Source organism: Littorina saxatilis, linkage group LG16 (genome assembly GCF_037325665.1).
Source record: "Littorina saxatilis isolate snail1 linkage group LG16, US_GU_Lsax_2.0, whole genome shotgun sequence".
NCBI classification, from domain to species: Eukaryota; Metazoa; Mollusca; class Gastropoda; order Littorinimorpha; family Littorinidae; genus Littorina; species Littorina saxatilis.
Window position 1 is genome coordinate 48,477,671 of NC_090260.1, and position 24,800 is coordinate 48,502,470.

The 24,800-nt window shown below is 43.0% G+C and overlaps 1 protein-coding gene and 1 pseudogene across 1 annotated transcript; one reads left to right on the forward strand and one right to left on the reverse strand.

The window, feature by feature from the left end:
* The first annotated feature begins 316 nt into the window (after positions 1 to 316).
* Positions 317 to 2,547, forward strand: LOC138951406 (uncharacterized; annotated as a pseudogene).
* A 7,026-nt stretch (positions 2,548 to 9,573) lies between these two features.
* Positions 9,574 to 12,992, reverse strand: LOC138951135 (zinc finger protein 84-like). The gene has a single exon (XM_070322778.1). The coding sequence runs from the start codon at positions 12,963 to 12,965 to the stop codon at positions 11,835 to 11,837; it is 1,131 nt and encodes a 376-aa protein (XP_070178879.1). The 5' UTR covers positions 12,966 to 12,992; the 3' UTR covers positions 9,574 to 11,834.
* Positions 12,993 to 24,800: the final 11,808 nt, after the last annotated feature.

Below are 24,800 nucleotides of genomic sequence, written 5' to 3' on the forward strand. Positions count from 1 at the left end.
TTTTAAGTTTGAAACAGTTATCTTCCATAGTTCAGGGTCAAGGTCACTTCAAAATATGTATACAATCCAACTTTGAAGAGCTCCTGTGACCTTGACCTTGAAGCAAGGTAAACCAAACTGGTATCAAAAGATGGGGCTTACTTTGCCCTATATATCATATATAGGTGAGGTATTCAATCTCAAAAACTTCAGAGAAAATGAAAAAAATGGGAAAAATAGCTGTTTTTTAGACAACATTTATGACCCCTGCGACCTTGACCTTGAAGCAAGGTCAAGATGCTATGTATGTTTTTTGGGGCCTTGTCATCATACACCATCTTGCCAAATTTGGTACTGATAGACTGAATAGTGTCCAAGAAATATCCAACGTTAAAGTTTTCCGGACGTCCGGACGTCCGGACGGACGGACGGACGGACGGACGGACGGACGGACGACTCGGGTGAGTACATAGACTCACTTTTGCTTCGCATGTGAGTCAAAAATGAAGCGATTTGCAGATCTATCTCGGGAAGAAATTGAAAACAAAAGACGACTTTTAACTCCGACCACAACGCAAAAGGCAACAACATCAGCTGCCAAAGTGTTTCGGGTTTATCTTGCTGAAAAAGGAAAGCCGGTCAGTTTTGAGCAGTATGAAAAAAAGGAATTGGATGCTGCTCTGTCGTCGTTCTACATTGAAGCGAGAACAAAAACAGGCGAGATATATATATATAAAAAAAAAACCAAGTCTGGACGCAGTTCGGTACGGCATCAACCGTCACCTGAAAAGTTCCCCACAAAACAAGGACTTCGACATCCTCACAGACCCTAGCTTTGCCTCTTCTAATGAGATGTTCAAAGTCGCCGTGAGGGAGATCAAAGCACAGGGAAAAGCTACCATCAACCACCACCCTCCTATGTCCGACATTGACCGCAACAAGCTGTACAACAGTATCTACCTCAGTCAGGCAACACCAACCGGGCTGTACAATAAGGTACAGTTTGACATAAGATATTACTTTTGCAGGCGGGGTGCCGAATATATGCACACAATGACGAAAGACACATTCGAAGTCAATGGACGCAAACACCGGCAGGCAATACCTGTACAAAAAAGACGAACTCACCAAGAACCACCGGGATGACAGCGAAGGATACAGTGGATTCATGCCAGCAACAGGAACACACGACTGTCCAGTGTCTACTTTTCTCAAGTACATCGAGAAACTGCATCCAGAAAGCGAAAGGCTTTGGTGTTATCCGCGTGATTCCTTTCACGATGAAGACACATCGTGGTACACATGTAAACCGGTTCAGGGGCGGACGAGGGGGGGGGTTTCTGGGGTTTCCGGAAACCCCCCCCCCAGCCAAAAAATAAAAATATTTTTGTGTGTTTTTTTGGGTTGAGTTTCAATTTTGTGGGTATTAATCAGTGACAAAATCTGCTGCCTGGAACTGGTAATGATCATCCTCAGAATGCACCAGCTTGCACCATTTTGCATCCTTTTTTTCAAAATTTTCCGGGGGGGCATGCCCCCGGACCCCCCTAGCAAGCTAGGCGCTTCGCGCCGTCGGCTCGGCGCTTCGCGCCTTCACACCCATATCTTCACAATATACTTTTGGAAACCCCCCCCATAAAATGAACTGATCCGCCCCTGCGGTTGGAAAGCACGGTCTTCAACAGTTCTTGCCCAAGCTGAGCAAGCAGTGCGGTCAAGTTTCGCAAATGTACACGAATCATTCGATTCGTGCAACAAGTGCTACTGTCCTCCACCGAGCTAGCCACGCTCCTGCTGCCATCCAGTCGGTAACAGGTCACAAATCACTTTCATCCCTGGCCATCTACCAACATACTTCAGCTCAACAAAAGATGAACATGGGAGACACCCTCCATCAGCACATTGCAGGCAACACACAACTCCAAGTTTTGCCGCGGCCAAATTCAAACCACCCACACAGCTCTGTCGCACACACAGCCACCGGCCGAGTCGATATGCGCGGGGCAAGTAGTTTTGACGGGAGGCACCCGCTATTGCCGCGGCCCGTTATTGCCGCAACCCGCTATTGCCGCAACCCGTTATTGCCGCAACCCGCTATTGCCGCGGAACTTTGTTTGTTCTTTTTACATTTAGTCAAGTTTTGACTAAATGTTTTAACATAGAGGGGGAATCGAGACGAGGGTCGTGGTGTGTGTGTGTGCGCTGTATCACCATTTTCACCTCTTTTATGGTATCTATGACCATCACAAATCAGCTTTCCCTCCTCTGTCACCCGCGCAAATGGAAGTCTGTCTACCACGTCATCGGAAAAAACCGGTAGAAATGACGTTGAGCATGGAACAAACCCTCACAGTTTTGGCGTGTGTTGACAAAACCGAGTACGTCCACTGAAGCGTTTTTTTATTGTATGAGTCCTCTGACAAGAATTTTGAAACTATCATTATACGAAAATTAGGAACCCTTTAGACTTACTTTGTTTTGCCAAAACATTCATGCATACTTAAAAAGTTGTTTTTGGTTGTGGACTTACTTGTTCATATCTGCTTATTTAAGGACTCTAAAAAGTAGAAACTGTGAACACAAAAGATGCGCATTGATTTGGTTTTTTTGATGAACGAAAAATATCTTCTTTTTTTTAAATGAACTTACTCGGTTTTGTCAGCACACGGCTGTTACGCGTGATTGTTCTGAAAAGTGACTATTACATGATTGTTCTGAAAGTCTACTATTTATTTCATCGTAATCATGTAAGCCCTCATACGTGATTGTTCTGAAAGCTTACTAATTTACATGATTGTTCTGAAACTCTACTATTAAAAGGTAAACTTGCTTCACCCGTGAAATGTTGTCAGATATGGAACAAAATGTATACCCCAGCCCAACGAAGTTGGAGGGGGGTATACTGGATTCACTTTGTCCATCTGTCTGTGTGTATGTCTGTATGTATATATATGGAACAATATTTTGATACAATGATACTAAATCTTAAGTGAAATTGATATTTATACCCCCTCCCAATGAATACAAACTCAACAAGTAATACGTTTCATACATTGAACATGTCTTCTTTATTGTTCTCAACTCAAAATTCAAATTAAATCTCCAAAGACAAAAATTATTTATAATCTTCAAAAATGTAATTATTCTTCTTGAGTATTCCCAACTCAAAATTCTAATTACAGGTTTAAAGGGACACATAGCAACTTTTGATTTTCCCTCTTTGCCATGCTTAGGGGAAAATGGAAGCTAATTTTTGCCCCTTTAAAGACGAAAGGCATAACAAATAATTTTCACAAATGAAACTTTTTTTTTGAACTAAAAATTCAAGTGGAGAAAGGATGAGAGACGTGAGGAGATGGCCGCGGTTGCGAGATGGGTGGGGAGTCTGGGCTATAAAGTTCTTGCACGCGAGACAATATACTTCTTTTTGTGTGTGTGTGTGGGGGGGTATTTTGTTTATCAACTCTCTCTCTCTCTCTCTCTCTCTCTCTCTCTCTCTCTCTCTCTCTCTCTCTCTCTCTCTCTCTCTCTCTCACACTATCTCTCTCTCTCCCTCTCTCTCTCTCTCTTTCTCTCTCTCTCTCTGTGAATATTTTTGTCATCCTAAATATTGGGGGGGGGGGGGGGCAAAAAGACATGCTTGCCCCCCCCCCCTCCACCCAAGGAACAGCAGCTGCCCCCCCCCCCCCCAACCCCCCAGTTTCCGACGCCAGTGCACTGAGTACATACGCACACACCACACATACACATGTTACGCGTGATTGTTCTGAAAAGTGACTATTACATGATTGTTCTGAAAGTCTACTATTTATTTCATCGTAATCATGTAAGCCCTCATACGTGATTGTTCTGAAAGCTTACTAATTTACATGATTGTTCTGAAACTCTACTAAAGGTAAACTTGCTTCACCCGTGAAATGTTGTCAGATATGGAACAATAATAATGTATACCCCTACCCCTGGTGGTTGCTGTGTAATAAAAAAAAGTGTCACTGAAAACAGATGTGCTAATAAATATAGCATTCATGTGTGTGTATGTGTGGTGTGTGTGTGTGCGTATGTACTCAGTGCACTGGCGTCAGAAACGGGGGGGGGGGGCAGCTGTTTCTGGGGTGGGGGGGGGGGGGGCAAACATGTTTTTTGCCCCCCCCCCTAACATTTAGGATGACACAAATATTCAGAGAGAGAGAGAGAGAGAGAGAGAGAGAGAGAGAGAGAGAGAGAGAGAGAGAGAGAGAGAGAGAGAGAGAGAGAGAGAGTTGATAAACAAAATACACACACACAAAGAAGTACATTGTCTCGCGTGCAAGAACTTTATAGCCCAGACTCCCCACACATCTCGCAACCCCGGACATCTCCTCACGTCTCTCATCCCCTCTCCACTTGAATTTTTAGTTCATAAAAAAAAAGTTTCATTTGTAAAAATTATTTGTTGTGCCTTTCGTCTTTAACGGGGCAAAAAGTAGCTTCCATTTTCCCTCTTTGCCAAGCCTTTCGATCCATTTTGGTGACCTCGCCACCTAAGCATGGCAAAGAGGAAAATTCAAAAGTTTCTATGTGTCCCTTTGAACCTGTAACTTGAATTTTGAGTTGGGAATACTCAAGAAGAATCATTACATTTTTGAAGATTATATATAATTTTTGTCTTTGAACATTTAATTTCAATTTTGAGTTGAGAACAATAAAGAAGACATGTTCAATGTATGAAACGTATTACTTGTTGAGTTTGTATTCATTGGGCGGGGGTTCATTGTATCAAAATAGTGTTCCATTTACATAGACATACACACAGACAGACGGACAAAGTGAATCCAGTATACCCCCTCCAACATCATTGGGCTGGGGTATAAATATCAATATCATTTAAGATTTAGTATCATTGAATCAAAATATTGTTCCATACATACAGACATACACACAGACAGATGGACAAAGTGAATCCAGAATACCCCCCTCCAACTTTGTTGGGCAGGGGTATACATATTGTTCCATATCTGACAACATTTCACGGGTGAAGCAAGTTTACCTTTAGTAGAGTTTCAGAACAATCATGTAAATTAGTAAGCTTTCAGAACAATCACGTATGAGGGCTTACATGATTACGATGAAATAAATAGTAGACTTTCAGAACAATCATGTAATAGTCACTTTTTAGAACAATCACGCGTAACATACACACACATGAAAGCTAAATGTATTAGCACATCTCTGTTTTCAATGACACTTGTTTTTTTATTACACAGCAACCACCAGAATTTTGTATATGAATTATTCAAATGGTTTGATAAAGTGTCAGTTGATATGAACAAACCTCCCCCACCCCCTACACCTAAAAAAAAGGGAGTGGAGAGACGGATCAACTCAAACACACATCTGAAGCTGTCGCGCACACAGAAGACGGATCAACTCAAACACACTTCGTTGGGCAGGGGTATACATATTGTTCCATATCTGACTACATTTCACGGGTGAAGCAAGTTTACCTTTAGTAGAGTTTCAGAACAATCATGTAAATTAGTAAGCTTTCAGAACAAACACGTATGAGGGCTTACATGATTACGATGAAATAAATAGTAGACTTTCAGAACAATCATGTAATAGTCACTTTTCAGAACAATCACGCGTAACACACGGCAGAGTTACCAACTCTGTTGTTTGATGGCATCTAACTGGCGCAAAATTTTTTTTAACAAAACCGGAATCAGGGGATCTTTCTTGCGGGAAAGTTCCGCGGCAATAGCGGGTCACAAGTTGCGGCAATAACGGGTTGCGGCAATAGCGGGTTGCGGCAATAACGGGCCGCGGCAATAGCGAGTTGTAACCGTTTTGACATGTCCTTTGAAGATATGAATTTCTTCCTCAGTGCAGAAAATGAACCTGACATGCCACCATCCACAACAATGCAAGTTCTGCCTACCTTTCACAACTGTACCTTAAACAACTTGAACATCACAATAACAAAATAAGACCAAATGTGTTGATTGTCTCTGCTGTTAACCCCACAATCTTACTCAATGAACTCGTCCAGTCTTGATCGCGAGACAGGGTGACGACAGGTGTGTACAACAGTTACTGACACTGACGGTGCAAAGAGATGTAGCAATTTAATTGATGCTTTATTTGATGTTTATGAATTGTCCGTTCCTTTGATTATGTTCTGAACAAAATGTTGCAATAAGCAAATATTCTAATGTTAATTGAAGGAGTTAAATAAACTTTTGAAGTTGCACTATTTTGTGGCGCATTGAAGTGTTTGTGTTTGGTGTAAACAGGTGTTTTTGGTGTGTGCGTTTGATTGCATGTGTGTGTGCTCGTTCAATCGTCAAAACAACAACAAAGTCAGTACCTGAAAGGAATTCGATCGACACATAAATGTTATTTGCGTTTTTGACCAAAATATAACATTTTACACAGATCTCGACAGTCATTGTTCACCTCGAGCGGTCTCGGAGAACAATGACTGTCTCGATCTGTGTAAAATGTCATATTTAGGTCAAAAACGCAAATAACGTATAATATCCGAGGCTGTAGAGAATGTAGTCTCTGTTCATGTAACTGTTCTGCATGCACTTGGTCCGCTTTATTTGCCATTACACGGGTGGTTACTCACTTCACTAAACCGCGTAACATTTCACTACACGCTGATAGTAGTCTTCATGAGACACATAGAGAATGAAAAAAGAAATAAAACATACGCAATCAAAATCATGTGTGCCACCTGAGATACTGACACTAGCATCGGATTAACACTGCTGGCTTCAAATCAAACACCGAGTCACTTTTGAGTCAATAAGAAACACTATGAAGCACATCACATATTCTGGTTTTACTTTTATTTAGAATACATGCCCAGTGAACAACGTCCACGATGGAAGTGATATCGTTAGCGGGCCGGATGCGCCGCTTTTTACTTAAAAACAATTTACATTTCAGAGATAAACTCTGGCCCCTGCAGAGACAAGCTAGTTAAGCGAGCTGACGAGACTATAAACATTAGCCGAGGTGCGGCGCCACGCTGACCTTTTATCGCACCTCCCCATCAACACCCTTTCACCCCTTGGGAAAATAATGAGGCTGTGCTTGTTCTACACATGCTATGCTTTGCGGGGGTGTACACATTTTAATTGTGTTTTTTGCGATGCGATGTCCACGGACGATGGAAGTTGATGATATTTTCAGAAAACGAAGACAACACAACACGGTCGCAAACATTTACCTTTATTCAAATGCAAGCTTACGCAGACAACCATGGTCAATTCTAATAAATTTTACATGAGCGTGTAGGGCAAAAGGTGTACTTTAAGATTATGAATGTTTTAGTACTGATTAATAAACGCATAGAGCAACACAAGTGAAAAACAAAGCCAATCAGTTTATTCACAAAGACAGCGGGAGATTGCCTGTTGACTCATCACAGTGCGTGCCTCCAGCCGCGTAAAGACTGGCACACAGCGCAGCATACAGACACGGCTCGGCTGGAAACTAACTGTTCACCCACCCCCCGCGGGTTAGGGGGAAGAATTTACCCGATGCTCCCCAGCATGTCGTAAGAGGCGACTAACGGATTCTGTTTCTCCTTTTACCCTTGTTAAGTGTTTCTTGTATAGAATATAGTCAATGTTTGTAAAGATTTTAGTCAAGCAGTATGTAAGAAATGTTAAGTCCTTTGTACTGGAAACTTGCATTCTCCCAGTAAGGTAATATATTGTACTACATTGCAAGCCCCTGGAGCAAATTTTTGATTATTGCTTTTGTGAACAAGAAACAATTGACAAGTGGCTCTATTCCATCTCCCCCCTTCCCTCGTCGCGATATAACCTTCGTGGTTGAAAACGACGTTAAACACCAAATAAAGAAAAGACTGTTCACCCCAACGTTGCAGGAAACAGCCGTGTAACCCCATAATGCCAGACGCCAGGCGCAGCAGCCACTAGATTGCCAATTTTAAAGTCTTAGGTATGACCCGGCCGGGGTTCGAACCCACGACCTCTGTGAAGGAAATCACGAATAACTTTAACAGGCGGCAAAGTTGATAGTGATAGCCTCCACGCTTTTAGAGCGCTAACCCGAGATAGAGTCACTGAGTGGCGTAGCGAAGTGTGGTTGCACGGATTGTAAATTCAGCTCACTGACCGAGAGAGTTGACTTTGTAAATCGCAACGAAGATATCATTACACCAGCGACAGGGAGGGGTTGTCACGGGAATCGACCGGGAGAAAGGAAGCCCGAGTAGAGTACTTAACAGGTAAATGGAATAAGCATTTGAATATCGTTAATGTTTATCGCATAAGTCGAATCGACTAACACTGTAACTTTAAACATAGACAGATATCTAAGACAAGATGTCCGCTATTTATGTTGTGCAGTGCGTCGTGTAACCGGTCATAAAGGAAAATAGCGGCCAGATGACAGAATGAAGGATCTGAGGAGCCGCCGGAATATTACGCCTTTAGACTCGCATAGCTGAGATTCGACGGGATTTCTAGAAGCTAGTGCACGGTTATGTTTGTCCGTAGAGTTGGACCATAGTGGTCACAGGGCGGTAGAAACTGAGTAGACCGAGGTCACCAGTAGCAGGAATTAGTAGTAAAATACATTTCCTAGTGAACAGCAATAGAAGCTGTGTAATTCTGCGTATGACCAGAATTAAAATATGTCTACAATATCTTAATTACTTACGAGATACAGAATATTTGGTAGATAGAGCAGACGGTGTTTTAAGTCTGCCGTAGTAGGAACTATAACTGGGTTTTGTTGACTACACACGAGCCGTGAGTAGATACCTGTAAACTAGATATCGTGTGCCTGTGAGTCCACGGACTGTTTTTGTAGTTTTATACCTCAGTGAAGGGTAGAGAGTTTTGTCATTGCAATTGTGTACGAGATTGTCATCTCGAGTGTTTTTTTTGCCTACCAAAACTGTGAGTACTGGATTTTTGAGTACCTAACCTTTATGTGTATTTGTGTGTATGCTGTCATACCTGTATAATACAGTGGAGGGAACCTACATTTGGAGTTGTGTTTGTTTCTGTATGATAGCGTACTAGCGCATTTGCATTCATTCACAACCTCCCGATCACGGGGCGGACGTCTTACCACTAGGCCAACCGTGCCGGTACGTGACACTGAATATCGCACACCTTTTTGGAGCCCCTATGTCTCATACGGTTATTGTGAATCTGAAAGTATACAAGACGAGTTACAGTAATTTTATTTGATTGTGTAAGTAGAGAAAATAATCCTCTTTCATTACACGTAAGAGTTAACACAAGCCAAACAATTCATGACGTCACATGTCTACAGACACATTTGTTTTGTGCAAACAATGTGTACAATCAACAAGGCTGATGTATCAGGACCTTCAAATAAAGTGTAATGCCAGGGATACTGATGTATCAGAACCTTCAAATAAAGTGTTATGCCAGGGATACTGATGTATCAGAACCTTCAAATAAAGTGTTATGCCAGGGATCTTTCTTTCTTTATTTATTTGGTGTTTAACGTCGTTTTCAACCACGAAGGTTATATCGCGACGGGGAAAGGGGGGGAGATGGGATAGAACCACTTGTTAATTGTTTCTTGTTCACAAAAGCACTTTCTTTCTTTCTTTATTTGGTGTTTAACGTCGTTTTCAACCATTCAAGGTTATATCGCGACGGGGAAAGGGGGGAGATGGGATAGGGGAAAGGGGGGAGATGGGATAGAGCCACTTGTTAATTGTTTCTTGTTCACAAAAGCACTAATCAAAAAATTGCTCCAGGGGCTTGCAACGTAGTACAATATAATTATGACCTTACTGGGAGAATGCAAGTTTCCAGTACAAAGGACTCAACATTTCTTACATACTGCTTGACTAAAATCTTTACAAACATTGACTATATTCTATACAAGAAACATTTAACAAGGGTAAAAGGAGAAACAGAACCGTTAGTCGCCTCTTACGACATGCTGGGTAGCATCGGGTAAATTCTTTCTCGTCCCAACCAATATGGGACTCCCCCTAACCCGCGGGTGGTCACAAAAGCACTAATCAAAAAATTGCTCCAGGGGCTTGCAACGTAGTACAATATATTACCTTACTGGGAGAATGCAAGTTTCCAGTACAAAGGACTTAACATTTCTTACATACTGCTTAAATCAAATCTGTACAAACATTGACTATATTCTATACAAGAAACACTTAACAAGGGTAAAAGGAGAAACAGAATCCGTTAGTCGCCACCGTGCCGGTCTGGAACACGCGTGCTTCCGGTAAATCAGAAAACGTCTTTTCAGCGCAACGGCCAACTAATTGGTCAAAACATCTTAAAACAGAAAAAAGTACAAACAATATTTTATTTGAGTACAACATCGGAATTTCGGAATTTTAATTAAACATCCGTAGCACCGTATTCTGCATATAAAAATCGGAGAAATTACGGAGAAACCGTAGATGTGCACAGGTCTGGATGTATCAGGACCTTCAAATAAAGTGTTATGCCAGGGATGCTGATGTGAGTTGCTTCTTGCTGGTGAAACCTATACTGGAAGACAATATTTGGAATTTGGTCATAAATACGAACTGACAGGTTTGGTAGTATATTCGGTGGTGTTGCCAATTTTGCGCAGTTAACAGTTCTGGGTTGAAGTCTGAGCATACTTTATTTTCCAGAGATGGGGGGGAGGGGGGGGGGGGATATATGCCTCAGCAGATATTCAAAATTAGGGCTTCTTGGGGCCTATGTCCTTATTGCTTGGCCACTCCACCAGTTTTAACAAAGAAAACTAATTCAGAATGTTATTTCAATACATGCGTTGCAAAAACGTCACCAATCGCCGTTTTAGTGCAAACATGTTTCACGAAATCGAAGCATACGTTTACGCCACCAGGCTACACGACATAAGGGCCATGTGATGGCTGCGATATTTCTATTCAACATGCAAATAAAGTAGAAGAACTGTAACCGGATCACTCCAAATGTCTGCGCATTTACAACAAACTATCAACGAAACTATCACTATCACTTCTGAGCAATAGAGGGGTTGAGGTTTAAACCAGATACTGCTCCAAAAATAACGCAAAATACATTTATAACTTTTTCATCAATTCCTGTTTGTTGCCTCTCTCCCTTCCCTCTTTCTCTCCCTCTCCCCTCTCCAACACCCACCTCTCTCTCTCTCTCATTGGGTAAAAACATCTGTTGAGTGTGCATAGTGTTACGGGCTACCAACGAGACTTGAGAAAACCTTCAGATACGCACCCGAATGCATTCCCTGAATTCAGGAAAATGCCTACAGGAAATACATCCCCTTCTGCGTTAATTAGGGACCTGTAAGTGTTGTCAACACGTGGTTTTTCAGTTCTATATGACTTAACATGTGTCTTTTCAAATTCCCTTTCTGAGCAAATTACTTAGAACAATGAGGGCAGGCATCCGTCGCGATATAACCTTCGTGGTTGAAAACGACGTTAAACACCAAATGAATAAAGGGCAGGCATGTGGATTTTCTCCTGTATGTGTCAACATGTAGGAGTTTAAACTCCCTTTCTGAGAAAATTTATTTAAAGAATGAGGACAAGCGTGAGGCTTTTCTCCTGTATGTGTTAACATGTGGATTTTCAAACTTTTGGAGTGAGAATAGTTAGCTGTACAATGAGGACAGGCATGTGGCGTTTCTCCTGTATGTGTTAACATGTGGCCCTTATAATAATAATAACTGGACATTTTTAAGTGCCTAACCTATGGCTCTAGGCCTTCACAAAGAACAAAAAAGAACAATTAAAAGTACAACCTGTATACATAGAACAACCCTGCAGACAAAAATCACCACATGTACTGTTCACATAAAAATCATATTTGCAATACACATTTATTTTATATGCAATACACACTTTCTCCCATATGTGTCAACATGTGGGTCTTCAAATCCCCTTTCCCAGCAAATTTTACTTTGCAATTAGGACAGTCGTGTGGCTTTTCTCCTGTATGTGTTAACATATGGGTCTTCAAATACCTTTTTTGAGCAAATTTCTTTGAACAACGAGGACAGGCGTGTGGCTTTTCTCCTGTATGTGTCAACATGTGGGTCTTCAAATGCCCTTTTTGAGCAAATTTCACTTTGCAATCAGGACAGGCATGTGGCTTTTCTTCTGAATGTGTCAACATGTGCATCTTCAAATCCTTTTTCTGAGCAAATTTCTTTGAACAATGAGAACAGGCATGTGGCTTTTCTCCTGTATGTGTCAACATGTGGGTCTTCAAATGCCCTTTTTGAGCAAATTTCACTTTGCAATCAGGACACGCATGTGGCTTTTCTCCTGAATGTGTCAACATGTGGGTCTTCACATCATTTTTCCGAGCAAATTTCTTTGAACAAAGAGGACAGGCATGTGGCTTTTCTCCTGTATGTGTCAACATGTGGGTCTTCAAATGCCGTTTCTGAGCACATTTCTTTGAACAAAGAGGACAGGCATAGGGCTTTTCTCCTGAATGTGTCAACATGTGGGTCTTCAAATCCTTTTTCTGAGCAAATTTCTTTGAACAACGAGGACAGGCATGTGACCTTTCTCCTGTATGTGTCAACATGTGGGTCTTCAAATCCCCTTTCAGAGCAAATTTCTTTGAACAATGAGGACAGGCATGTGGCTTTTCTCCTGAATGTGTCAACATGTGGGTCTTCAAATGCCCTTTTTGAGCAAATTTCACTTTGCAATCAGGACAGGCATGTGGCTTTTCTCCAGAATGAGTCAACATGTGGGTCTTCACATCATTTTTCCGAGCAAATTTCTTTGAACAAAGAGGACAGGCATGTGGCTTTTCTCCTGTATGTGTCAACATGTGGGTCTTCAAATGCCCTTTCTGAGCACATTTCTTTGAACAAAGAGGACAGGCGTGTGGCTTTTCTCCTGCATGTGTCAACATGTGGGTCTTCAAATGCTTTTTCTGAGCAAATTTCACTTTGCAATGAGGACAGGCATGTGGCTGTTCGATTGTATGTGTTAACATGTGTTTGTTTACACCCCCCTTTTGACCAAATATTGTTGTACATTTAAGGCAGGCATGTGGTCTTTCTCTTGTCAACATAGGATTGTTTACTTGACGCTTTGAATCATGTGTAACTGCACTCGTGGAACAGACATATTGTCGTTTCTTACTGTATGGGAGTGCACATCTTGTCAAATAGTTCTTCAAACCAGGAAATTCATCTTTACCACTGTGTTCCACACGCTCAACGTGTTGTGTGGGTTCTACTGGCTCTTGTTTCACTTCCACTTGACAGTAAGAGCCTGCAGACAGAGAACAAAATGCTGCTTGCGTTACACAGTCACGTGCAATGTCTGGTTTCCTGTCCTCTTCGACTTCCACACCACCACAAACAAAACTCTCACCATGCGCATACACACTTGTTGCAAGGATGTCTTCAGCCGCTGAAATGCTGATCTCGGTCACAGCTGGGAATGCCTCAGTCTTGAAGTCCTGCCCCGCATTGCAGGTACACTCCTCTTTGCACTTATCGGAGACCTCCATCACTGGCCTTGCTCCACCCTCCCCCACACCGTCTTTTTCACGCTTGATATCATTAAAACATGTACCCCAGTCTTGTTCTGAAAATGAAGCTGTGTCTGCAATGGTTCCAAAATCAATTGGGATTTCTGCTGCCCCTTGTTTCTGCCTAATAACTTCACTGTAAGCACTGGACAATGTTGTTATTTCAGCTGCCTCTTGTTTCAGTCTAACAACGTCGCTGTGAGCACTGGACAATGTTGGTATTTCAGCTGCCTCTTGTTTCAGCCAAACAACGTTGCTGTCAGCACTGGATGATGTTATTTCAGCTGCCTCTTGTTTCAGCCAAACAACGTTGCTGTCAGCACTGGACGATGTTGGTATTTCTGACGTACGCTCCATCTGCACGTTGACTGTTTTGTCTGTCTTGAAATCTTCACCTGCTGGTGCTGTAACAGAAAATGCAAAAATCTTTTGTAAGTCTCGTGATGAAAATGTTTACATACCTTTTCTGAAGGTATGTAAAACAGCCTTCCTGAAAGATAAAAATTCACAACTCCCAAAAACAGAAAGATTCTCTTCCTGAAAGAAAAGAAGAGACGTTCAGGAAAGACAGAAAAAGATGTCACTTAAAGGCACACAACCTCTCAGGAAAACAGTTCGGGTCACCATCTCAGATTTGGCACGTCTTTGCATGGAATACGACCATCTGTCCACTTGGTCACATACCAGAAATGAACAGCGTGGGTGATCCCTGTGCATAGTGGACATTAGCTGATGAATCAAATTAAATGTCATAAATGCAACCACTGGCTTCTCAAGTAATTATTTATACATTAAGACCCTTCAAAAATCTGAGAAAATCAGGTTTCCACTGTACAGCAATTTCATGTTAGTATGCTACCAAGTGAAGGGATGGTCTTATCCCATGTAAAGCCTGACCTGATCTGAGATGCTGATCCAAACCATGTTCACAAGAAGGAGTGAGCCTTTAAAGGAAAAGTCCAAGGGTTAGGGTCACTTTTGATATGCTGACCCTCTTAATTCAATAATCACAAATGCATGTGTAAAAATAAACACTGAAGTCCAAAACGTATACTTTGACTCGTTTATTGGCTGTTCTGAATCGTTCCATCGCGCGCGCAGTCTTGGCTCATGACCTTGTGCACATACGTGTGCTACGTCACGAGCCTTGAACAACAAATATGGCCGGCTCCAGCAGTGAAGAAGACAAGTGGAATACGGACCGGTTTTTAGCCAGCCTGAGGTTTTAGCGTGCCCGTTTGAGCCTCTTCGGCGTCAAAAAGCTGGCGAAGCCACAAGGAACTGCTTGAAACAGAGCCAGCATAAGCGGCAATACGAAATGGTATGTGATTCTCTTTGTTGTGATGTTGACAAACTAGTCCGTAGTCGCTACCTCTTGCATGCTAGATCGAAGTCAGGTGTGTTTTTCACAGATCAGTCGATGTGCTTACACAGATCTGTAAGCATGTGAAGATTATGGATTTATGCTATTATTTCAGGCATCTGGTGTTTATTTTCCTATCTTTAATCACGGATTTCGTCCTTGAACTGCCCAGTTTAGAATAAATGCTTCTACAGTGATGTTCACACGCGACTATCCTTATTTTCTCTTGGAATTCTGAGTAATTCTTTAGTCACACAACGAAACATGTAGACAGCAAGTTAACATTGCGCAAAGCCTGTTTCTTGCGGACAAAATTGCACTTATCCTGGTATTTTTATGTGCGACAGTATGACACTAAATGACATCGACACCACCCGGCAAACAGTGAAACTTTTTTGAAATGGCGGTGGGCTGCTTTCATGTGCTAATAGTGATCCTGACATTTTTCTTGCAAAACGGTTGAAGGGAAGTAATAAATGAATTTTGTTTTTTAAACGAGCACACGTGATTTCCGATCTCAAACTAGATCTGAAATCATAAGATTTTCTGAGCAGTGGCGAAACGCTGATGGCGTGATATCGCAAGCCGTTTTGGAAGCAAATAAGCACTGTCAGACATATTATGCTGAAACACGATTACAGCAGTTCAAACTTTTTGATAATTGATTTTTAGGAGTACGCAGTATCGGACAGTCAGCAGTTCAAACTTTTTGATCATTGATTTTTAGGAGTACGCAGTATCGGACAGTCACACTACAAAAAGACAATGCGTTAGTGCATAGATCGGTATTCTCAAACGTCACGAACAGACAGTACGTTGCTACTATTTTACTGTATTAACAAAACCTCACAATTCCATTAAAAATGTGTGGTGTGTGCCGAAAAGCAACCATATGAGATTCAGTCAGTGGGACCCTGAATCTATCTGGGGTTAAATCCAAAATTTTAGGAATACATTTTCATTTAATTAATATACTTACCCAACTCACATACATAGCAATTAACCCTAGTTCAGTGCTGGTAACGCTGTACGCGTCCCCTTGGTTACAAGGGAGACCACTCTAAAAAAGAGTGACCAATCCCATAAGGCCAGACTAATAACAAGACCGACTTTCGTATGAGTGCGCATACGCCGCCATTTGTATCATTCCAAACGAAGCCCAACTCACTTCTTTTTTAGACCCCAATACCACCACAGCGGGGAGGCGGGAGGGAATAAACGATGTGAGTTGGGTAAGTATATTAATTAAATGAAAATTTATTCCTAAAATTTTGGATTAAATTACATATCTTTACCCAACCCACATATAGCAGATTGCTACTATAGGTGGCGGGTACTTACCACAATTATGAAAGTAGGACCTGTCCTGCGGCTACCATAGCAGGTAGCGCGGAACTGCCGTCCTGTCTCAAGGAGGAGACGTCCCTGAGGTAAAAGTTAATGAAAACATCCTCAGACCGCCAGTAGGCCGACTCCAGTACTTCAGCCAGACGGCCTGACCGGAGGACTGCCAACGAGGAGGCCCAGGCCCTTGCCTCATGCGTTCTTGCTGTAGTGAGAGGCAAGACCGCCCTAACATCCCCAGACTGTGTTTGCCACCAAACATAGGCTTGCCTGATCAACGTGGAGACCCACTTGGTTAACGTTACTTTCGCAATATCCTCACACCGAGCTGTGTTAAGTGATATAAAGAGAAGCTTCTGACTTTTTGAGCGAATGTGCCGAGTCCGTGACAGATAACTGCTGATCGCTCTCACGGGACAATTAACCACATCGGGATCTCCAGGAGCAAGTATCTTGCTCAAGGGGGGAATGTGAATGACAGGAAAAATCTGGCCGGGTTTCTGATTTTTTGCAAGAAATTCCGGTCTAAATTTAAGCGAAATAGACCCATCTTTCTCAGTTGAAATATCCTTCGCTAACCCAGATAAACCATGTACCTCGCTACCTCTTCGAGAAGTAGCGAGTAAGACTAGAAACAAGACCTTGCGTGTCAAATTAGCCAGGCTGGCTGACAGAATAGGTTCGAACTCTTCTGAAGCCAAATAACGCAAGACCAACAACAAATCCCAGGCAGGAAGCTGAGACTTAGAGCGAGCGGCCTTAAGGGAGGCACCCTTAATGACACTAGAAATAACTCCACTGAGTGTAATCTTGTGTCCCAGTTGCTGCAGCGTTGAGGAGATAGCTGACCTTCTAACGCGAAGAGAAGAGGGAGATCCGCCCTGATCATTGGCCACTTGCATCGATCTAGGTGACAGGGGATTGACCCCATTAAGAGAACACCATTTAGACCAGGCCGCCCAGTGCGAAGAGTACACCGAGCTGGTCGACTCCCTATGGGCATGCTTCACGAACTTCAGAGTGGCAGAAGAGGCCCCTGCCTTGAGCAAAGAGCTTCTGACAGAATCCATCCGTGGAGATTTAGAACCCGATGATTCTCGTGAGGGATGCCTGATCGCGGCTGAACGAGCTCTCCCTTTCTTACTGCAAGAGGGATTGGAGGCCGCACCGCCAGACGCAGCAAGTCTGGAAACCAGTGGTGGCTTGGCCAAAGTGGGGCGACCAGAACCAGCGCTGGTCTCTCCAAATCCACTTTCCTCAACACCTTGCCCAACAAGCAAAACGGAGGAAAAGCATAAGCTGTCAGGTTTGTCCAGTTCATTTCCAAAGCGTTCACTCCCCACGCCAGAGGGTCTGGGAAGGGGGAAACGAAAAGGGGAAGCCTCGCAGAAAACCTTGTTGCAAACAGGTCGATCAAGGGCTTCTCGACCTGTGTCCAAAGTCGATGCAGGGACTGGTGAGACAGAGTCCACTCGGAATGAACCACCTTGTCTCCCCTGCTCAGTGCGTCCGCAAGGACGTTCAAGCTGCCCTTCAGATAAATCGCTGACAGCAATATGTGACGAGGGTCGCACCAAGTCAGAATGCGGCAAGCACTGTCCGAAAGACTGAGAGACCGCGTTCTGCCTTGCCGATTTACATATGACGCCACGGTCATATTGTCTGTGTGGAGCCTGACATGACTGTTCTTCAGAAAAGGCAGAAAAGCTTGGAGGGCCAAAGAAACAGCCTCCAACTCCAGCGCATTGATGTGCAGGGAGGACTGAGCCAAGTCCCAAACCCCTGACGCCGTATGCTCCACCAGGTGAGCTCCCCACCCCGTCAGAGAGGCATCTGTGAAGAGCTTGTTCTCTTGCGACAGGCAGACAATCGGAACTCCCTGTGACATCTCAAGGTAATTTTTGAACAGGGGATACAGATGATACATGTTGCCATGATCACAGAGTGATACGTGTATTTTGCTTTATATCAGGTGTCAGTGCAGAAACTCAAAGAGGGAACTAAATTCGAATATCTGGAAAACCTGGATGAGGAGATAGACAGCCAAACAGCACATCCTCCTATGTTTGCTCAGACATCTACTACCTTCAAACTGCATACTATGCATACACACAGGAATATGGACGACTCAGCATTGATCAAAATGAGTAAGTAACACAACACAAACAGATGATTTTCATTATGATAGATTTATTTATCTGAAAGTAAAATTGACAACAGAGTGTACAATTTGTTTTCAAATACGAAAATATCACATTCGGTTAAAAATAAAACCACACCATCATATATCATTAAAACTATTCTTTATTTCTAAACACATACATATCAGCATAATTTATTCATGTAAACATCCTCATTTCGGTTCCCAGTCTATCTGAAATCAAGGTAAGATATGCCAGAAAGAATAGCGATCACACAGTGCTTCAGCATGAATTTGAAAACCTGCTCTACGTCACATAGACACAGCGTGTCTTATGATTCTATCCACCCTCTCCAAACAAACACGTACACGTTTTCTCTGGTACGAATGTCTTAAAAGCTCAAACTAAGCTGCTGTTTTATTCTGTCTTGCTTTGCAGGAAATACAGACACGTCGCTTACCCATAACAGGCAGCTGGTGCGCTAGCGAGTGGGGTTTCTCAACAGAAGCATCAGAGTACCATTACCAACCTGTGCAGTCAAAACAATCAGAAATACTTTCCCAAACGGATGAAGAGTGGGGTTCAAACTCCCTGAGCTACAGAAGGCTGAAATATACTTTTACAAATCGTGTGACTTTGTTGAACTAGTATCTTTGGTTGAACAGCTTCCTGCATGGTTTGAAGATGATACTGGGTTGTCACGTGGTCCGGTGCATGGTTCACATGCTGCAACATTTTGTTCCAAATTTGTTCCACTGTTGGTGTACTCCAGCATCAGGTAGTCAGTCCATGAGCCGGTCAGCATAGCCTGTGTCCAGTATTGGTGTACTCCAGCATCAGGTAGTCAGTCCATGAGCCGGTCAGCATAGCCTGTGTCCAGTATTGGTGTACTCCAGCATCAGGTAGTCAGTCCATGAGCCGGTCAGCATAGCCTGTGTCCAGTATTGGAGTACTCCAGCATCAGGTAGTCAGTCCATGAGCCGGTCAGCATAGCCTGTGTCCAGTATTGGTGTACTCCAGCATCAGGTAGTCAGTCCGTGAGCCGGTCAGCATAGCCTGTGTCCAGTATTGGTGTACTCCAGCATCAGGTAGTCAGTCCGTGAGCCGGTCAGCATAGCCTGTGTCCAGTATTGGTGTACTCCAGCATCTGGTAGTCAGTCCATGAGCCGGTCAGCATAGCCTGTGTCCAGTATTGGTGTACTCCAGCATCAGGTAGTCAGTCCATGAGCCGGTCAGCATAGCCCGTGTCCAGTATTGGTGTACTCCAGCATCAGGTAGTCAGTCCATGAGCCGGTCAGCATAGCCTGTGTCCAGTATTGGTGTACTCCAGCATCAGGTAGTCAGTCCATGAGCCGGTCAGCATAGCCTGTGTCCAGTATTGGTGTACTCCAGCATCAGGTAGTCAGTCCATGAGCCGGTCAGCATAGCCTGTGTCCAGTTTTGGAGTACTCCAGCATCAGGTAGTCAGTCCATGAGCCGGTCAGCATAGCCTGTGTCCAGTATTGGTGTACTCCAGCATCAGGTAGTCAGTCCATGAGCCGGTCAGCATAGCCTGTGTCCAGTATTGGTGTACTCCAGCATCAGGTAGTCAGTCCATGAGCCGGTCAGCATAGCCTGTGTCCAGTATTGGTGTACTCCAGCATCTGGTAGTCAGTCCATGAGCCGGTCAGCATAGCCTGTGTCCAGTATTGGTGTACTCCAGCATCAGGTAGTCAGTCCATGAGCCGGTCAGCATAGCCTGTGTCCAGTATTGGTGTACTCCAGCATCAGGTAGTCAGTCCATGAGCCGGTCAGCATAGCCTGTGTCCAGTATTGGTGTACTCCAGCATCAGGTAGTCAGTCCATGAGCCGGTCAGCATAGCCTGTGTCCAGTATTGGTGTACTCCAGCATCAGGTAGTCAGTCCATGAGCCGGTCAGCATAGCCTGTGTCCAGTATTGGTGTACTCCAGCATCAGGTAGTCAGTCCATGAGCCGGTCAGCATAGCCTGTGTCCAGTATTGGTGTACTCCAGCATCTGGTAGTCAGTCCATGAGCCGGTCAGCATAGCCTGTGTCCAGTATTGGGGTACTCCAGCATCAGGTAGTCAGTCCATGAGCCGGTCAGCATAGCCTGTGTCCAGTATTGGTGTACTCCAGCATCAGGTAGTCAGTCCATGAGCCGGTCAGCATAGCCTGTGTCCAGTATTGGTGTACTCCAGCATCAGGTAGTCAGCCCATGAGCCGGTCAGCATAGCCTGTGTCCAGTATTGGTGTACTCCAGCATCAGGTAGTCAGCCCATGAGCCGGTCAGCATAGCCTGTGTCCAGTATTGGTGTACTCCAGCATCAGGTAGTCAGTCCATGAGCCGGTCAGCATAGCCTGTGTCCAGTATTGTCCGTTTGCCTGTTGCCTGAAACATGGTTTTTCGGAAGTAACTAACGATCTCTGCACACATTTTAACATGTGAATAAGAACAGAAAAAGTTTGTCAAAAGTATACATAGTTTAATTTGCATTTACTTCAAGGCCAGACTTTCTTCTCGTTCATTATTTCTTCATAAAGATTCTGGAAATTAACCAAATGTTTCCGCCTATCAAGGCATCCTAACTTTTTTTTTAAATGCATGTCGGTTTGTTGTCATCTGTGCATTACTACCTCTTGCCACCTGTGCGGTCATTGCCACCAGGTATCTCAACAATCAAACCGTCTATACAGGCCTAAAGGCACGTCCTTTTCCAAAACAGGATTGCTCACTACACAGATCTGCAAAGACTTTTACATAGAAAAAAAATCTCTTGACTTGAACCAGGAATCAACATCCTGACTGGTTTTTGGAGCTGGATTTTTTAGGGAATGTTTTACATGTGTGGCGTTTGAGAAATTAATTAAAAAAATTCTACATTCGCAAAGAGAGTACCCATACAGTTCTGATATTTTTCAAAATGGAAAGATGGCCATATCCCATGTAAAAGCCTGGTAAGATTTGAGATTTTGAAACCAATCGTTTACACGGGAAGAGCTGTCGAAGGGCTGTCCATTTAAGAGGACGCATCCATGCCTGGATGAGAAATACACTGATAACACAGAAAAGGCACGAGTTTAACCTGCATATTCACAAAACTGGTTCAGAGGCCCGGTAAAGGGAACACATGTTAGTTATTTTAAGAGAACATCACGAAGACCTAATTATTAAATTAAAGCATTTCTGCACAAATGTACATCTTCTATGAATTAATTTCTAAAACGCCACATGTGTAATTCATTCCACACACAAAATCCAGCTCCAAGAAGAAGTTTGTTTGTTTGTTTGTTTGCTTAACGCCCAGCCAACCACGAAGGGCCATATCAGGGCGGTGCTGCTTTGACATATAACGTGCGCCACACACAAGACAGAAGTGGGCAGCACAGGCTTCATGTCTCACCCAGTCACATTATTCTGACACCGGACCAACCAGTCCTAGCACTAACCCCATAATGCCAGACGCCAGGCGTAGCAGCCACTAGATTGCCAATTTTAAAGTCTTAGGTATGACCCGGCCGGGGTTCGAACCCACGACCTCCCGATCACGGGGCGGACGCCTTACCACTAGGCCAACCGTGCCGGTCCAAGAAGCAGTGAGGCTGTTGATTATTGGTATGTGTTCAAGTCGAGAGATGATTGTTCCTGTGTAAACTGAGCCTTGACAGATCTGATATAGTGAGCAAAGACCTGCATTTTTTTTAAACGTGTTCAGAGGCCTTAAAATGGTTAAACATTTTGTTTATTTCAAGTAGTCTTTATGAAGAAAAAATTAACAATAAGGAAGGCAAATGCAAATTAGATTCCTCTTGACAACCTTTTTATGTTCTTCTTCACGTGTTACATTTTGCGTACATAGATCACAAGGTATTTTCAAAAAAAATTCATAGATAAGCCAATCTGCAAACGGACAAAAATTCACAATATTTATGAAGCCAATATATTTGACTCAAGAACAAAGCTTATGTGTTTGAGGTGATGTGCATGGGTATGAATGTTGAATGAGTCCGTCAAAGATACCATCCATGTCGCCTTACAGTGGAACCTACCATTAAAATGATACCACCTTAAATTACCTTTCTCTTTCAAATGTACTGTTTAAACTTCTTGAACATGCAACTCTTGCTGTCTACCATAAAGACCATCAGGTCAACATCGTGAATGTTTCATTTTTTAAACATTTCAGAAAATACCCTTTCATATTTTTTATTCGGAAGCACACTAACTTTATTTGAAACTACTTCTACAGATATAGTTTTGCAGGTTGACGGGAGGTGAGTTACGAAAGAAATTCAATCCCTATGTCGCTCAGCACAGAAAGCATAAACGATTAACATGAGTAGAAATGAACTTGTACTTGTTTTTATTATCATAATGTATTATTTGGATGGTATCTGTCAAAGACACTTTCTCGTTTTTTTGCAAAGCTAGAATAAGGCACTAATTTTCAAAACAAAACAAAAATCTTATGATGAATGGCACGTTGGTTTTCTCCTGGGGTGATTCTGGACGGTAGGAACAGGACAGACTGGTCAACAGTTGCGTTGTGATCACGGAGAACCGGGAAATCTGGAATGGTCATGGTGTCAGTGTCTAGTGTCCTGTTCTGACCAGTGGCCGTGAGTGATGATGAAAGGTCTGGAAGTAAAAGAAGAGAGAAAATGAGTGTGAGTATAAATCAATTCGAAAGTATGCTTCTGATCTATACAGTACACTGAACATTTAGACACCCTCTGGAAGTCGTCTGGATGTGTATCCATGTTGTAGCAATTAGACTGGTTTTGCGTCTCTCAGTCAATACAGAAAGATTAATTCCCTGCACAATTCGTAATCTTCTTGTCTCTAGCATGCAGGTGTCTGTTTACCTTACCGGTTGCACATCCACCAAAAGCTTAGATCTGGTAAAAATAGCATTAAACCATGATTCCAGCAAACGCTGCCAATTTCATGAATTGATATCAGGGGATAGTTTGCGACTGAATAGAATAAATAACGTGACACACGCATTGTCTTACGTGTCCACAACCCTGACTACTTTTTACTCTTACTCTTAGCTCAGCTCAGACCGTTCTGTAACTCGGTAGATCTAGCCTGTGGCGCATCTGTACTCCAGCGAATATCAGCTGGACCCAGACATACTGTTCTGCACCAATTCGTATTCGCTGCGCAGCAAAACAATGTTTACGTGTATGCATGAAAATAATAGCATGTACTCTGACCTTCAACGCATTCCTTCTTGTGAGATAATCCACTGTTGGTATGTCACCTCAGAGTTTCGATGACTCCTCGACTGTACCAGCCTCGTGTAATACTGCCCTCTCCGGACTTTTATGAAGGGAAGACACTGCCAGTGGTCAAAACATTTGTTTCAGGGATGAAACGCCAACTTTTGCGCTGCAGAAAAATGGCGAAATCTGTGTCCAGAAAGTGCCCGACACTTTGAAATATGCACACTTGTGCTGCACACACCTCTTCCATTTCCACAAGAGACTCAGTTTTATGAGGGAAATTGTGCTATGAAATGCCTGGGGACATTGACGAGTTGTTGCAGTTTGCAGCTGCTCTCCACCGAGGCATTCTTTTCGGGCATACAGTGGTGACTTTTCTGTGTGAAAATCAAGCTGGTACTAGTGGTACATGTAGAATCAACACAATAACTTGTGACGTCACAGTGTACCGACGTCACAGTGCACCGAAAACCACGTGACCACTACTTGACCCCAGGCGACTTGTCTTGGTTAGGCCCGCAACACTAAATCTTCAACTACAGCAACAACATTTTTTTTTTCAATTTTTAAAATATTTTTCCAGAGATGTTTGTAACATTTGGCATTCGATTGTCAAGTTTTTGGAGATACTTAAAAACTTTATACTTTTTCTTTAAAGTCATCTTCCCATGCTTTATGCTGTATGTGGGCATGCCTGTCTTGTCAAAAGTACTTCAGATGAGTTTACCCAAGTTACATACACACACCCTGCGACCACATGAACATAGGCTTGGTGGTTAAGGAATCGCGTGCAAAGGGGAATAACCACGTTTTATCTCTAACTCAAGAGGAAGAAAAGGCAGTTGCTTCCCTTAAAAGTGACTTTGAGCGAACCTTGAATTTTTATGTTTTTGTTGTTGCCGCAGCCTCAACACGACCCCCACACACCTTACGCGTAGCGTATATCGCTATCTCATTCTTTGGACCACAAAAACCACGTAGTGGAAGTCTACTGTTCGGAAATGTTGGATTACAACATAAGAAAACAGTTGCAGGTTTAGTTAGCATCAGTTTCTGCATTTTCATGTGTAATTGTTCTTTTTATCAAAAAAACACAAATTGAAGTGTATTATGCTTCTGATGATTTTTGACAATCTGTGGTGAATATAACACCTATATTTGGCTGGTTTGAAAATTTCATATTTCTGCTTGATTTAAAGCAGTTGAGACACTTTGCCT